The sequence below is a fragment of the Chelonia mydas genome, chromosome 5, assembly GCF_015237465.2.
Source record: "Chelonia mydas isolate rCheMyd1 chromosome 5, rCheMyd1.pri.v2, whole genome shotgun sequence".
NCBI classification, from domain to species: Eukaryota; Metazoa; Chordata; order Testudines; family Cheloniidae; genus Chelonia; species Chelonia mydas.
This window is the reverse complement of record NC_051245.2, coordinates 86188496-86205651: the sequence shown is the minus strand read 5'-3', so window position 1 is coordinate 86205651 and position 17156 is coordinate 86188496. Positions and strand designations below refer to the sequence as shown.

General features: G+C 42.1%; 1 protein-coding gene across 13 annotated transcripts in view; it reads right to left on the bottom strand.

Moving 5' to 3' along the window:
- CDC14B (cell division cycle 14B) overlaps positions 1-13177 on the bottom strand; it is an 83469-nt gene extending 70292 nt beyond the window's left edge. For 9 of the 13 annotated variants that reach the window (XR_006291209.1, XM_043547517.1, XM_037901703.2 and 6 more), the window contains exon 1: positions 12844-13177. Coding sequence is in view for 12 of the 13 variants with exons in the window: in XM_043547517.1 (XP_043403452.1) it covers positions 12844-12991 (148 nt within the window). In the remaining variant the exon portion in view is untranslated. Of the gene's footprint in view, positions 1-3486; positions 3617-5262; positions 5346-12843 lie in introns of those variants that run through there. The other 4 variants (XM_037901707.1, XM_043547515.1, XM_037901706.2 and 1 more) reach the window with 3 other exon arrangements.
- Between the last annotated feature and the right edge of the window lie 3979 nt (positions 13178-17156).

The following is a 17156-nucleotide window of genomic DNA, read 5'->3' as shown; positions in this document are numbered from 1 at the left end:
TTTACAAAAGCTCGATGTGATTATGTCTCTTTTGAAAATGTCACCCAAAAAGTGCGTACACTTTAGCAGAAAGAATATGAAGATATGATGCACAATACAAGTTTTGCCACTCTTGCATACGCAGGCCAAATGTTTAGGCCTGGGCTACAGGAGGGGGAAGGGATCAATCTAAATTACGCAACTTGAGCTACATGAATAACATAGCTGAAGTCGACATACTCAGATCTACTCACCGCAGTCTCTTCACTGCGGTGAGTCGAGAACTGATGCTCCCCTGTCGACTCCACCTGCACCTCTCACTCCGGTGGAGTACCAGAGTCAATGGGAGAACGCTGGGCGGTCGATTTATCGCGTCTAGACTATCGCGTCGATCCTGTGGGTAATGCAGTTTAATACTTTTGCTTCATGACTGATTTGCAGCAAAATCACAGATTTTTTTCAGGACTTGTTTCACTCAGCCAAGATTTTTTGCAGTGCTCAGACCCATATGTTTGCATACTAATATCACGGGTATTAATCAATGCTTAAAAAGATATTTTAGAATTGCACTAAAACTTTGCAGAGTATCTGTTTTACTCAGCTTTAGAACTTATTTTAAAACTACAAAATCCAAAGGATTTAGTTGTCTCATTCATGATGATAATCCACAGACATTGTTAGAATTCTTGACTAGTACAACATAATGATTCACTCAATTAGTTTGCAAAGCTTAGTTGGCAATGCAGCCAAAAATGTATTAATTAGACTGAAACAGCCTCCGTTCTCTTATGTCCATTTGTTCTCTCATAGATTTGTTTCTAGATGAATATCAGTTCAATTTATTGATGCATAAAGACAATTTATTTAAAAAAATAAAACCTAAAAAAACAGCCAACCAACCAACCACGCTAACAACCAGCAAAAAAGAAATAATGTAGGATTTCCTCAAGCAAAATAAAAGCTTCCAGCCAAAATTTTCCAAAGAACAGGTGTTTTAAATTAGGTTCTTGGAGTCTGGATTTAGCAAATAAGGATAAGTTTTTAAAGGGAGCCTATAGGGAGTTAGGTGTCCAGGTCCTGCAGAAAGTCAGTGAGCATTAGTTGCCTAACTCTCTTAAGCCTCTTTGAAAATCCCACCCTAAATACGTTATTTGGCATTTCTGAAAATCAAATCACTTGTTTAGGTATATAAATATGAACTAATGAGCCTAACTTTAGGCATCTGTTTGAAAATGTGGGTCTTTCATTTTGGAACACAAGAACTAATGAAATGAAACTACCAAATGAAATTAATAGGCAGCAGGTTTAAAACAAACAAAAGGAAGTATTTTTTCCACACAACGCACAGTCAACCTGTGGAACTCCTTGTCAGAGGATGTTGTGAAGGCCAAGACTATACCAAGGGTCAAAAAAAGAACTAAATAAATTCACAGAGGATCAATGGCTAATATCCATTGGGCAGGGATGGTGTCCCTAGCCTCTGTTTGCCAGAAGCTGGAAATGGGCAACAGCGGATGGATCACTTGATGATTACCTGTTCTGTTCATTGCCTCTGGGGAACCTGGCATTGATCACTGTCAGAAGACAGGATACTGGGCTAGATGGACCTTTGGTTTGACCCATTATGGCCGTTCTTATGTTCTTATGAAACAAACCCTTACGTTAGCCTAGAAAATAAATCCACTATCAAATGTTGATCACATTATTCTTTTAAAGTGCTTACATCTTCCCTAAGTTATGCTAAATGTCCATTTTGGGGAAGATACAATTTATACCAATAAAAGAGTGCTTTTGCAGGTATAAACTTGTTCTACTAGTTCCCTGAATTAAATAAGCTATACAACTTTTTACTGGTATAACTGCGTCTAGGATAGTTGCTCGCATAGCTATGTCCGTCAGGGATGAGGGAAAAATAAGTCACACCTTGACGGACAAAGCTATGCCAGCAAAAGTTAAGCGTAGACTAGGCCTTCATTGTACATTAAAGGGGGGAAAAAAAGTTTTACCTTATTTAAATGCAGTCACTTAGAGTGCTAAGCCTAAATTAACTCATAATATGTTAATTCTAAACTTTGTGATCATACCACAAACAATTCTAAAAGACAGACTGACTGGAAAATCTCTAATATTGGCGTTACAAATGCTGTTTTTCTTACTGAACACAGTGTAAGCAGCTTCTGACAACCTATAAAAATAGAGTATTTGGCTGTCTTAGCTTTTTCCCCCCTTTATGTCCATTCAAGAAAAAGGACTCAATGATTTGTTTAAAACACAGATTTTTTTTTTCAAATAATTAAAATCTAATAGTAGTGCAAAATAAAGTAGAAACAGCAGTTTGTCTGTGTATATTGTTCACCCAAAACCTGAATCCCATTTAACATTGTTTCATATTAAACCGAATAATGGTTTAATATGAAATGGGATTCAGATTATGGGTGAACAATATGCATGGACTATTAAATGGCGGTTACCCCTTTATTATTTAGTGCTATCTTTGGATCATTTTAATTGTTGCTATATTCAGAACAGCAGAATACATTAAGAAATACAAGCTTGATATTCTTAATTTACACATCAGCCTCAAAATAAAACCTGAGTGAATTAAATGCCATCACCCAGAGAAGCTGTCAGTACTCACAACAACTGCTCTGCAATAAAACTGCAAATAAACTTCATATTGTTCATTTTCCCTACTGGAAAATTTAAGAAAGGAATATAAAATGAAATAATTTCAGAACAGAATTAGGTTATTTACTTTTGCCTACTCAGACTGCTATCTCACTACAATGTTGAGTATTTTGGCCCCAATGACAGTGTCAGCAGGATGAGAAACTACTCAGAGCTATTTTATTCAGGTTTCCTCAAAAGCATTTCTGGCTCTGTTTTACAGTAAGCAAGTATTAACCTGTTACATTTTTAAACAGCACTATTATGCACACTATGAAATTACTACAACTGAAATTAAGTCAGTGGGGCTCTGTAAGGGTCCTGATTGCAGGAGAAGGACATGTTTTCTTGCACTTATTTAAATAAAAAAGTCGTGCATCTTAAAAAAGTTAAAAGCCAGGCATTTTGTTTTATTTACAACAAATTTGAAAACTATTTTTCATATGCATTATTTCAACAAAAAGAAAGTTATTGTGATGAAAAACAAAGCTTAATTTTACACTGGCAGAAGCTAAGGGGAGCTTGCTAATCCTGTGTCAGAGGGATGCAAGACTAGGGCTGGTTGATTTCTTGTCTCTACAAGCAGGCAATGAGCTGTGAAAATATCTATGCAGGGTATCAGCAGGATACCAGCAGCTTCCTCTTCATGATCTTATTTACTTGACTCTGGAAAAGGAACGAATAGCACTTCCTAAAAATATTCTCCTTTTCATCACCCACAACAATCCTGATGTCTTTAGAGATCTGCAAGTCTTTATAGACAGAACTTTGAATTCAACAGGCAGCTAATACACAGCAGCACTTTAATATTGGACAGCAAGTAAACATGCCTGTTCTTACCAGAGAGATTATTCTGGTGTCTGAAGAGTGAAGATACACTTGTTCTTTTGACAAAATGAAAGTTCTTGAACTTGATGGTAAGGCAGCTAACAAGTCCCTCGGAATATAAATGCATAAGAGACTGTATTTATATAAAAAGATATTACAGACTTTAACAAATCTTAAATTATTTAAATCTGAAATGGTCTTGCTCATGCTGAATTATAAAGATTAGTATTATCCTAGAGGTCTTCATGCCTTGAACATTGTTGATAAGAATGGTGTGGGTTGGCTTGACTGGACGGCATACGCCAAATAATAAAGAACGAAGTCTGAGAGTAATTTGCTGCACTAATAGTAAGTGTTTTACAGATCTGAGTTATGTACCAATATTTATTAAAAGTTAGGGTTCTGAGAATCCAAACAATTCTTTCTAAACCTAGCAGTTCTCAAAAAGATGCAATAGGTAATGTACAGGTATAGCACTCTGTGATGCCAAACTAATATAAATAAAACTGAAGTTTTTCAATCAATCATCTTACATTATAAAGAACTCACTAATCACTGCAGAAATCAAAGCCAAGGGATGATAAAACTGGTGACCATGACAGAAACCAAGTATCAGCATACTTTCTGAACAAGAGTATGAGGACACAGGTTAAAATTAAATATAAAGTTAAACACATTGTTTGAAAATAAATAGGGATTTTTCCCCAGACTAATGAGATCTGTTCCACAATCATGGCCCTACCTTCCCTAAAATAATATATAGTCCCTGTTCTCTGCTGCTCCCATGTAACACACATGTAAATCTGAGAGAACAGAGTTCCCACACTTTCAGCACTGGATTAGACAAAAAAGCCTTAACCACTTTCTCAAATCAAGGAAGATTTTGAAAGAGTCAAAAGAAAATGAGGTCATGCTGATAAATGATTACATACTTCTCCTGTAATGAGAGAGATTTATAATAAAAACTCACTGAAAAATGAAAAGGAGTACTTGTGGCACCTTAGAGACTAACCAATTTATTTGAGCATAAGCTTTCGTGAGCTACAGCTCACTTCATTGGATGCATCCGATGAAGTGATCTGTAGCTCACGAAAGCTTATGTTCAAATAAATTGGTTAGTCGATGCATCCGATGAAGTGAGCTGTAGCTCACGAAAGCTTATGCTCAAATAAATTGGTTAGTCTCTAAGGTGCCACAAGTACTCCTTTTCATTTTGCGAATACAGACTAACACGGCTGTTACTCTGAAACCTGTCACTGAAAAATGTTTACAACACAAGTCTCAGTAAAAACACAAGTAAAAACACAAGTCTCAGTAAAAAAATGTTCCTATCATTCCAGAAAATTGTGTTTTCTTCGTAATGCAACAATATTAAGACAGAATTGTGAATTATGTTGTTTAAATACAAATTATCAATGCATATATTAAGCCAACAGAATATTTCATGAAAATTCCAAGTGACAGCCTAAGTAAAAAGAGTCAGAATTAAAGCATGAGTATATTGCAGACTCTACAGCACTTCTCTGTAGAAAGAAAAGGAGGACTTGTGGCACCTTAGAGACTAACCAATTTATTTGAGCATGAGCTTTCGTGAGCTACAGCTCACTTCATCGGATGCATACTGTGGAAATCGCAGAAGACATTATATACACAGACACCATGAAACAATACCTCCTCCCACCCCACTCTCCTGCTGGTAACAGCCTATCTAAAGTGATCATCAAGTTGGGCCATTTCCAGCACAAATCCAGGTTTTCTCACCCTCCGCCCTCCCACAAACAAACTCACTCTCTTGCTGGTAATAGCCCATCCAAAGTGACCACTGTCTTCACAATGCGTATGATAATCAAGGTGGGCCATTTTCGACGTCTCTGTAGAAATAAATTTCTCAATGTAAACAAAATTGACACCCATCCTAAATAAAAGGACTCCAAAGTAGGGCTGTTGATTAATCGCAGTTAACTCAAGTGATTAACTAAAAAAAATTAACTGCAATTAAAAAAAATTAATCGTGATTAATCACACTGCTAAACAATAGAATACCAACTGAAATTTATTAAATACTTTTGGATGTTTTTCTACATTTTCAGATACTGTATATCAATTTCTATTACAACCCAGAATACAAAGTGTACAGTGTTCACTTTATACTATTTTTATTACAAACATTGGCACTGTAAAAATGATAAACAAAAGAAATAGTACTTTTCAATTCACCTCATACAAGTACTATAGCGCAATCTTTTTATCATGAAAGTGTAATTTACAAATGTAGATTTTTTTTTGTTACATAACTGCACTCAAAAACAAAACTATGTAAAACTTTAGAGCCTACAAGTCCACTCAGGCCTACTTCTTGTTCAGCCAATCACTAAGACAAACAAGTTTTTTTATATTTACGGGAGATACTGCTGCCTGCTTCTTATTTACAATGTCACCTGAACGTGAGAACAGGCGTTCGCATGGCACTTTTGTAGCCGGCGTTGCAAGGTATTTACATGCCAGATATGCTAAACATTTGTATGCACCTTCATGCTTCAGTCACCATTCCAGAGGATATGCTTCCATGCTGATGACACTGGTTAAAAAATAATGTGTTAATAAAATTTGTGATTGAACTCCTTGAGGGAGAATTGTATGTCTCCTGTGCTGTTTTACCCACATTCTGCCATATATTTCATGTTATAGCAGTGTCGGATTAAAACATGTTCTTTTAAAAACACATTCACATCAGATTTGACAAAACGCAAAGAAGATACCAATGTGAGATTTCTAAAGCACTCGACGCAAGGTTTAAGAATCTGAAGTGCCTTCCAAAATCTGAGAGGGAAGAGGTGTGGAGCATGCTTTCAAAAGTCTTAAAAGAGCAATACCTCAGATGCAGAAATTACAGAACCCGAACTACCAAAAAAGAAAATCAACCTTCTGCTGGTGGCATCTGACTCAGATGATGAAAATGAATATGCATCAATCCGTTCTGCTCTGGATCATTATCGAGCAGAACCCATCTTCAGTATGGACGCATGTCCTCTGGAATGGTGGTTGGTTGAAGCATGAAGGGACATATGAATCCTTAGCGCATCTGGCGTGTAAATATCTTGCAACACTGGCTACAATAGTGCCATGCGAATGCCTGTTCTCACTTTCAGGTGATATTATAAAACAAGAAGCGGGCAGCATTATCTCCTGCAAATTGTAACCAAACTTGTCTAAATAATTTTGTTGGAAAGTTACAACGCAACACAACATGCTTTAGAATCTTATTTCTCAGGCATAGTTAGAGAAATGTACAGAACATACATACCAAAGATAGGAAATAAAAAACTGCCTACCCATCTTAAATAAAATCTCTACAATTTATTTGCATTGTATATAGCTATCATTTTGAAAGACATGGGAGATTACATCTAATAAGTGGAGGTGAGTTTGTTCAGTTTTGGCAAATAAAATTCATATTATCTGAGTGTCATGCATTACTTGAAGAAAAAAATGATGTAATTTTAAATCCACTGTAATACAGCACAACAGAAACTTCAAGGAATTGTATTCTTTAGTCAATCATTTTCCTACATCCTTGATGTTATTCCTGGAATGTGGTATGTACCTACCACGCATTCACAGGAATATGGGAAAATCTACAGTGTTTTCCCAGCCAGTGTCTTTTTTCACACCACCAGAGTAAAACATCTCAAAAAGTGTTAGGATTGCAATGGAGAGAGTTAAGGAAAAAAGCAAAACTGTGTATGAGAAACAATTTTTAAAAGAATACTTACTGAAGCTTGTTCTGACAAAGAGCTATTAGTAATAACTGAAGTACTATAATGTTTATAGATTGTAGTGTTAAACACTCAAATATAATGCACAACAGAATTTGTAATCCATGTATGTGACATCAGACCACCATGATTTGTTACACCCACAGATTACAAGTATTTAAAAATATTTAGGTTTGTTTAGAGCTGTTGCATTACGAGAGAAGGAGAAGGCAACATGCAATGTTCACAAGTATTTTGGCACTGATTTTGCAAACAGATGCTTTAGAGCATATTTGTTAGACTGGACAGAGTCCCATTTACCAGTGTGTGTATTTGCAGGATTGGGGCTTTACATCTTCTATGTCTTTAGTTAGATGAACTAAGGTTGTGCATTGAGATGCCCTGTGAAATGGTAGGAATACTAGTTGTCTAGTTCAGGGGCTGGCAAACTTTTTGGCCTGAGGGCCACACTGGGTTTCCAAAATTGTATGGAGGGCCTGTTAGGGGAGGCTCCCCAAACAGCCAGGCGTGGCCCTGCCCCTGCCCCCTATCCAACCCCCCCTGCTTCTCGCCCCCTGATGGCCCCCTCAGGACGCCTGCCTCATCCACCCCTCCCTGACCGCCCCCGGACCCCCTGCCCCTGACTGTCCCATCCAACCCCTCCTCTCCTTCCTGACTTCCCTCCCCCCCCAGGACCCCTGCCCAATCCAACCACCCCTTCTCCCTGACTGCCCCCAGAACCCCTGCCCCTGACTGCCCCATCCAACCCCCCCTCCTTCCTGACTGCTCCCCACCGGGACCCCTGCCCCCATTCAACCCCCCCCGTTCCCCGCCCTCTGACCGCCCCGACCCCTATCCACACCCCCACCCCCGAACTCCCCTGCCCTCTATTCAACCCCCCTGCTCCATGCCCCCTTACCTCGCTGCCTGGAGCAACGATGGCTGGTGGCGCTACAATCACGCTGCCCGGCTGGAGCCAGCCACGCACAGAGCAGCACAGAGCACCGCGTCAGGCCAGGTTCTGCAGCTGCGCTGCCCCAGGAGCTCGCCACCCCAAGCACTGCGCCAGCGGCGTGGCAAGGTGAGGCTGCGGGGGAGGGGAGGACAGCGGGGGAGGGGCCGGGGTCAAGCCTCCCAGGCCAGGAGCTCAGGGGCCGGGCAGCTCCTGGGCAGGTCCCCCAGGCTGTAGTTTGCCCACCTCTGGTCTAGTTGCTAACACTTGTCTACATTGGGAATTTACCAGCAGAACTATTATGCTAAAACTCCATGTGTGGACATTATTATTCCAGAATTAAAGTGCATTTTCCAATTCAATTTATGTCACTTTGGAGGCAATATAAAAAACCCTGGGGAAAAAGGCACTAGTATTCTGGAATACAAGTGTGCACACAGGGAGTTATACCAGTGTAACTACAGAGGTGTATTTGTATCAGTAAATTTCCTTGCATAGACAAGACCTAACAATATTTTTATTTTAGATTGGACTATTTTGGATTATTTTCCTTTACAACACCATTTATTTGGTTTGTTTTAAAATGGGAGTCTGGCACAGCGAGTTTGTATACTCAGTCCACCACACCCTGTTCACAAAATGTTATATGTTTTTCCATGATAAAATTGTGTGAACCTTGACATGTCATTTCCAGTTTTGCTTTAATTTAAAAGAAGTCATTAACTAATTGAAAAAACAACAACACTTCAGTCTATTTTTTTTAAACCAGCTATTGTTATGAGTACCACCTAGATCACTGTAACAGAAAAACTTTTTTTTCCGGTTTGTTTACTTTGTGTATTCTCAGTTTCACTCTCTTCTATAGACAGAGTTTCCTATTTGCATGGGTCTTTCATACAGGAAGAGGAAAGGGTTTTGTGTTTGTTTTTAAGTAAATCATATCATTCTCAAAAGTTGGCAAGGAGACTCAAGGGCAGCTACAATACCCAATTGTAGTAAAAAAAATTTAAACTAACTAGAGTTCAACCATCCCTTTAAACTAGAAAAGAGCAACCCAAACCCCGCATGCTGCTCCACAGAGGCAGATTCCTTTGCCAAAACGAAGCACAGCTGAAGTCACTGAGGCTCTGTGCAAGTTGAGCAGTTTGTGCAGAGCTGCCCAGGGGAGTGGAGCTTGGGGTTTATCCATAATTTTCTTTGGTAAGGCAGAGAGCATGAAATTAAGGGCAGACAAAGAACTAGACTGTTTTATGAAAAAAAAATGATTTTAATTCTTTTCCAAAGACCAAATATCAATTTTTAAAACGTACAGAGTTATAGAGTTTAAGGCCAGAAGGGACCACCAGATCTTGTAGTCCAGGAGTTCTCAAACTGGCAATTACAATGCAACCTCTCACGGGGTGGCAAGATTATTACACGGGGGTCATGCGTACTTGCAAGAAACAGAGAGCAACTACTATAAAATATATAATTTAAATCTAGCGTTACAGAAAATTATACACACCTTTCCATTGCAATGTAGTGTATTTATTTCAAAAAGTATTGTAAACATAATGTAGCAATTATTGATCCTAAACAAAATATATATTTGTATTTTCATCACTTTAAGGAAATTGGACTCTGGAGATTGTAGTATCATGCAAGCAGCTTTGTTGGCTTGAGATGAAAAAGTGGGACCAAGACAACATTAGAGGGCTTGATTGTTCAGCAGCTGAAGAGCTGCATTAAACTGCAAACCAATCAGAGCACTGGGATCAGCAAAAACAAAAATTATAATTTAACAGTTAGACACCCAGGTGGGGCAGCTCTAGGGGGGGCTTGCGAGGGCTGTAGCCACCCTAAAGTTTGCCTTCCCCCCTCCCCTCAACACAAAGGTCAAACTTTAGGCAGAAGTAGGAGTGGCATGACATGGCATTGCCACCCTTACTTCTGCAGTTCTGTGCTGCTGCTGGCAGTGATGCTGCCTTCAGAGCTGGGAGTCTGGCCAGCAGCTACTGCTCTCCGGCTACTCAGCTCTGAAGGCAGCACCAGCAGCAGCCCAGAAGTAAGGGTGGCAATGGGGCAATAGAAATGTTCCCTCTAATTTTTTTCATCCATGTGCAGAATGAATTTTGTTATGTCCAGCACCAATAACGAGATAATGTGCGGATGTGCACCACCAATACAAACAAAAAACCTAAATTGCTGGTCATACTTAAGCAGCTTTCTGTACCTTTCTACTAAAGGGTTGCTGAAGCTGCATCTCAAGTTGACCTTGCTATGTATTCATTCTAACTAATCTATTACTTTTTGCTAAAAAGTAATACAGGGCCTTGTATCATTTTCTGTTACAAGAACTACGTAGATAACTGCCATTTAGCATGTGAATTGTAAAAGCCTGTTTTCTAATTTGCAAGATTATATTATAATACTTTCTGCTAGGGAATCAGATCAGGCTCTGTCAGTAACTGAATAGGACAATATTGAATCTTTTCCTATTCATCTAGAGATACTGAACATGTCCAGGCACCAAATCCTGTTACCCTTCTGTATAACCCAGCCAAACTGGCGCGGTTCTACTGCAGAAAGAATGAGCAGGCGGCAGTGGGGAGAGGCATCTCTCCTTGCCCTAGCACTGAATGCCCTAAGCTTCCCACCCCACACTGTCTCCACCCTCCCTCTATTCCCCTACCCCCCTTACACATCCTCTCCAGGATCCAGGCCTACCTGTGGCTGCATGCCTGCCCCGCTCCACTAATTAGGTGCGTGGCTCTTGATGCTTTCTTGTGTGGCCACACAGGTGCACACCTTAGAGCAGTGGTGGGCAACCTGTGGGCTGCAAGCGGCCCATCATGGTAATCCGCTGGTGGGCCACGAGACAGTGTTTACACTGACTGTCCGCAGGCACGGCTGCCCACACCTCGCAGTGGCCGTGGTTCGCTGTTCCCGACCAATGGGAGCTGCGGGACACGGCGGCCAGCAACTCCCTGTGGCTCGTGCCACTTCCCACAGCTTCCATTGGCCGGGAATGGCAAACCGCAGCCACTGGGAGCTGCAGGGCGGCCGTGCTTGCGGACCGTCAATGTAAACACAGTCTCGTGGCCCGCCACCGGATTACCCTGACGGGCAGCGTGCGGTCCACAGGTTGCCCACCACTGCCTTAGAGGGAACACAGAGCACTAGTAAGTCTGCTGTGGAAAGTGATATTTGTATGTTTGTTAATATCATTTTTCACAGCCTCTCAGCTCTACAGGCAGTGCTGAGGCTAGCAGCAGCTCAGAAGTAAGGGTGGTAGTGGGGCACTAAGTCTGCTGTGAAAAGTGATACTGACAAAGTTTCTTCGTGCCGGCTCCCAGTATTAAATAGTAACTATTAAAAAAAAAAAACTTTTCTGCTCAAAATAATTTGATAAAAATGTGTTTTAGTCTTAATTTAAAAGTGGTGAGAAATGTTAGATTTATTTTAAACAATTTGGTTATAAATTTAGCATTTAAAATAGCATTAAATATATATAAAGTGTTTTTAATTTATAAGGGGAGGGTCGCACTCAGAGGCTTGCTGTCTGAAGGAGTCGCCAATTCAAAAAGTCTGAGAACCACTGATCTAGTCTGACCTGCCGTAGATCACAGACCACATCATATGTTCACACAGAAGATTAAGAGGTTTGACAGATTGAACTATATTTCCATTCTTCTTTTCCATCAGTACTGTAAAACAGTGCAAGACAGCTGTTTTCTAGTGCCACCCTTTAAGAGTAGGCCTTTCTGGACTTGTGTGATGCGAATAAGAATGCGAAATTAGGGATGCTTTTGTCTGCTATGGTAAAAACTTCTAAAATTGAAATCTGTGTAAAACAATTATTGTATCAACAACAGCCAGTCAGACAAGCATTTATTAAGTAAGTGGGCAAAAGACAACAAAGCATTGTTTCCCTGTACTGCAGGCTGCCCTGAGAAAAAAAGAGAGGAGGGAGGGGAAGAAGAAAAGCAGCAGCAAGAGGCAGGAGATGAAAGAGAAAGTTTCCTTTTATTGCAGACACTCCTTTCATTTAGGACTCGGAAAAGCAAAACCAGGAATTTCACGCAGAATATTTTACACCTGACTCTCTGTTGAGCCCAAAACTGAAGTCAGTACGGCAAGACAGGATGAGTAGGCCACTCCTAAGCATGTTTAACGCATTCTGCTAATGATTTTTAAACGGCAGACACTCTGTAGAGGCATTATCAGACCGCGGGAGACCTACATATTTTCTCTGCGCTTTCGGGGAGACCCGTGTACCACCAGCCAAGCCCCGCCGCCCGCTCTGGGGCTAGCGTTTAAAACAAAACCCATGGAAGTTGTCACACGACGTGGCGGCTCCCATAAAGTTTGACAGCAACTTGTAACGTGCACCGCGAAGCCCGGCGGAGGCTGCTGCGAGAGGCAGGTGGACGCAGGCAGAAGGGTTTTGCTCTCACCCATTATTTGGAAGCCTGGTGAGAGGGGAGAGCTGGCTGGTGCCTTCCCTCCAGTGGGGCAGGAGGAGGAGCAAGTTCCGCAAATCCCGCCACACAGACCCTGCAGCTGCTGCTTCCCCCCCGACTGCCGCTCCCGCTGCCCACCGCACACACGGCGTCAACGGTGCCTGCCCGGGCAAGGCAACCCGGGCGCTGGCTGCCTCCCGCCCCCGGCGCCCCCGCTCACCGGTGATTTGCATGCAGCTCTCCGGCCCGGACGGGGGCGGCTCCTCTTCCACCCCCGCGGCTGCAGCCGCCGCGCCCCGAGTTTTCTTCACGGCCGGCGGCGCCGGGGCCGAGTGTCGCCGGGCCCCGGACCAGTTCTTCCGCTTCATGGCGGCGGCGCCGTTACGAGGGGTGCGAGGCAGCCGGGCTCATCCCCGCCGCGCGGAGCCGCTCGCCCGGGCCGGGGCTCGGGCTGCCTGAGGGGGGGGCGGGGACCCCGAGCCAGCAACGGCGGCTGCTGGCGCTTCTCGTCCGCCTCCCCGCAGCGGGGGCTTCGCGCCCCCCCTGCACGTCTGATTGGGTGGGAGGGATGTGACGTCATCGCGACCAGTTCGCGTCGGGTAAAGTGACGTCATAGTGGTAAATGATCATTATGGATATGCCAGGGGTAAAGGGCTGTGTGACTTTCCCACGTGCCTGCATCCACCGCGTCCATACGCCCCTTGATGTGGCTCCATGCACCAGCCTTCTGCACCGACAGACCCTGCTGTGTGCTGCTTCAACCTTCTACACATACATTCCCCCACCACACACACACCCCCCTACGTGTTGTTCTGTATTATTTCTGTTATTGGGCTGCCCAGAGGCTCCAAAGCCATTGTGCCAAGCACCATACGCACATAATAAAAAGTTCCTTCACTTTCGTATATTCCCATACAGACCACTATGGACCATCTTATGCTCCCTTATTGGGGTGACCATATTTCCCAAAGGCTCGGGCTGGCGTTGCTGTTCGCTCAAGTCCTACCTCCCCCCAGCTCCCAGGCGGGGCTGGCATCTCTGCTCACCCTTCTGCTCATTCCTCTGCATCCCACTTTTTGACAAAAGTGGGCATTTGTCCCGTTTGCTCTTGCCAACTGATGAAGTTGGCAAAAGCAAACCGGACAAATGCCCACATTTGCCAAAAAAGTCAGGATGGCCAGGACAGGGCTTAAAAAAGGGACTGTCCCAGCCAAAACAGAACGTATGATCACTCTATCGCTTATACATATACACATCCCAGTACACACTTAAATACACCCTTTCCTTACACCATTGCTTACACCATCCCCATGTACACCCATACATCCATTCCTCCCACCCCCATACGTGCCTGCATACACCTCAGATACGCCCTTCCCTATATAAAATATAACTTCACATATCTCTCATGTCTTTATAGGTGCTGGAGTTGGCTTGAAGTGGTTTCCATCATATATGGGTTCAATGGCTCTCAGCACCCCTGCCGCTATACAGATTGTTCCAGCACCACTTTATAACTTCATACACATATCCCCCCACACCTATTCAGTCTGTCTATACTGTCCCATATGCACACCCATTCATGCCCAGCATGCAACACACACATTTTACCAGGGCCGGATTTAGGGGCAGGCAACCCAGGCAACCCAGGCAACCGCGTGGGTGCTGGGCTTGAGGGAGGCTGGGCTCAAGGTGCTGTAAATTATTCAAATGGAGGGGGGCGCCGAAGACACTTCTCGCCTGGGGCACCATTTAGTCTAGGTCTGGCCCTGCATTTTACACATTCATATACTGCTGACATACCCATGTAACCTTTTTGGGATAGGGACTGCTTTCTCATTCTGTATTTTTACGGTACCTAGCACACTAGGGTCCTGGTCAATGAATAGGGTGCTACTACAATTCAAAGAAAGAATTCATAATAACCTCTGATACATCCACACTCACATACAAAACCACTTTCTTCTTTCTTCTTAGAGTGCCCTCGATAATGTTTTACGTTTATATAGCACCTTACATACCAAAGAATTTCAAATAGCGTCACAGACTACACATACTATACTGCTGAGATTCAGCTATCTCTGGGGGCGGAAGGTGTCAGCCAACTGGCACACAGTTTATCACACAGCAATATAGGGGAAGGAACTTGCTATTATGAAAAGAACATCTGTTTCTACATAAAATGGACTTTGTTGGAATAGGATATTTTAGATTTATTTTTAATTGTAATGTACCTATTACAATACATTAAGAGTAAGCAATTCAATTCCATTTAATAATATTTTATTGGCATGAGAACCTATACAATTGTTGCCAAAGCATAAGGAAGAGACATTCCTCAGGTAGCTGTCAGAGGAAGGTATACTTTGCCCAGGATAAAGCTTCACAGTGTAAGTGTGATATTTTTTCCTGTCTCCGTTTGTCATTTCTGTCCATTCTCAATGCAGAGACAGGCTGCTATGTACCGTGATGCCATCTCTGCTGTCTCTGTCCATTCTCCTAGGTTTAGACACAGTTTTCTCTCATTGCTTTTACATAAAAACCTTTAATCATTTTTAGTGTTTTGAAGAAATATCTTTTTTGCACTCTATTGTATTTTGGACATTGGAGTAGAATGTCCCTCCATCTCAGTCTCCTCTCTATCAGACTGGTTGCACTGCACTGCAACTTCTCTGGGTTTGAAGTCTGTTTTGTGTCTCCCTGTTTCCACTCTAGTTTATGATTAATGATTTTGTATTTGATAAAGCCTGCCTAAAGTTTGTATATTTTAGTATGCTGAGGTAGTCAGCTAGTGTGATAGTTCTGAGCAGGGATCTGAAGCAATGTAGCATGGTTGGTTTTGAGTTGTGCTTTCCAGAGACTTGTATATTGATGCTTTAGGTGTTGGCCTAGTGTCTTGCACATTGCTGTTCAGTTTTTGGAGAACTCGTTTGCTCCACTGGTTGGAAAGTATATAATTAAATTTTCCACAATAGACCGTGCAAGCAGCGACCCCAGTCTACCATAGAAGAAACCCCTACATAGCAGTGGTCCAGGCAAACAGATAGTTGACCAAGATGGGCTTGGCTTCCTGTCCTAAAAGTAAAAATACTCAGGGTCTCACAGACTGCCAGAGAGAGTGAACTAGAAATGCAACACAGACTCTGCCTCCAGTCCCTAAGGCCCTATCTACATTGAGAATAAATGTAAGCATATTTGGTAGGCATTCAACACAGGTGCAGCTCAGCTGTAATGGTATTAACATTTTAAGATGTAGTATAGAAAGCATAGGCATGTTTAGTACTTTCAGCTGACTCAGAAGATCAGAACAATAAGCAATAAAACAACTCTCTCAAATAGCAATTTTCCAGGGCACATTTGCTTATTATCTTCCCTTGTCTTCAACAGCATTTTCTGTTTGCTCTCCATGCCTTGCTGCTGTGGGTTTAGGCAGGGACACTCACTATACACATTGTATATTTTCTAATTCCCTTCAGGCAATAATTCTTATAACAACTGGTAGAAGGAGTCAGTTCACTATCAGATCTTTTATTAAAACAGTACTAGATCTTCCAGTCTAACTGCAGTCCCTGATGAGTTTGGTCCATTATGTGTAATGGCATGTCTACCTTAAAAGATTATGGTGATATCATGGGAGAGTTGAACTGGCAGGTTTATGAGCTCATTTAAAATTGCTGGCAAAGCCATAGCCACATCCTAATTTATGAGCCTGATCCTACAAACACTTACATACATGATTTGACTGCAGTGGGATGACTCAGATATAGGGGCTTTATTCTGCTGCTCTTATTCCTTGAATAATACTAGTTTTAATGAGCCTACCTTCAGCGTAAGGTACTACTCAGTGTAAGCAAGGGTGTCAGAAGTGCGCTTGGTGAGGGTTGAGGATACTCAGCACCTTTTAGAATTGGGCCCAAAGTGAAGAAAGCTTCCTGTGTGATTCCTGCAGCACACAGCTGAGAGTAAGGGCCACGCTTTGTTGATCGGGAGGTGCAGCTATCTTCTGCCTCCTACCTCATCATTAAGTGACCCTCTTTCTAAAAAGAGAGACTTTCAAATATATCTCTATTTTCAAAAAAAAATGTTTTAAAATTGTGGTTTTAAAATTAAAATTTTGAAAACAAAGACACAATATAGCTGAAAATAGTTATTTTTCCATGCATGCTTCTTGCCCTTTGTGGTACTTTGAAATAAATCTGTCGCTTAAAATGGCTTAAAAAATAAAAAAGAATTGCAGTGTAACACAATAGCTGCCAAATAAGCACTCTTTGGTGGCCAGAGGTGTCTCCACAGTGCCCTGCCTCTGTTTTCCCCTTCTTCAGGGCTCCTTACACAAACTCCACACAGTCTTTGTAATCCGATAACAATCCATCTTGTGGTCTGGTTTTTATTAACACAGAGTTCCAGAAAAGCAAACACAAAAACAAAATCTTCCACCCATCCTTAAACTGGGCTCCACGCAGCCTAAAGCTGGGCACAACCCCTCCTCCCTGAGGTGCTGTCCCTTCCTACTCTCTGAGCCCCTGCAGAGAA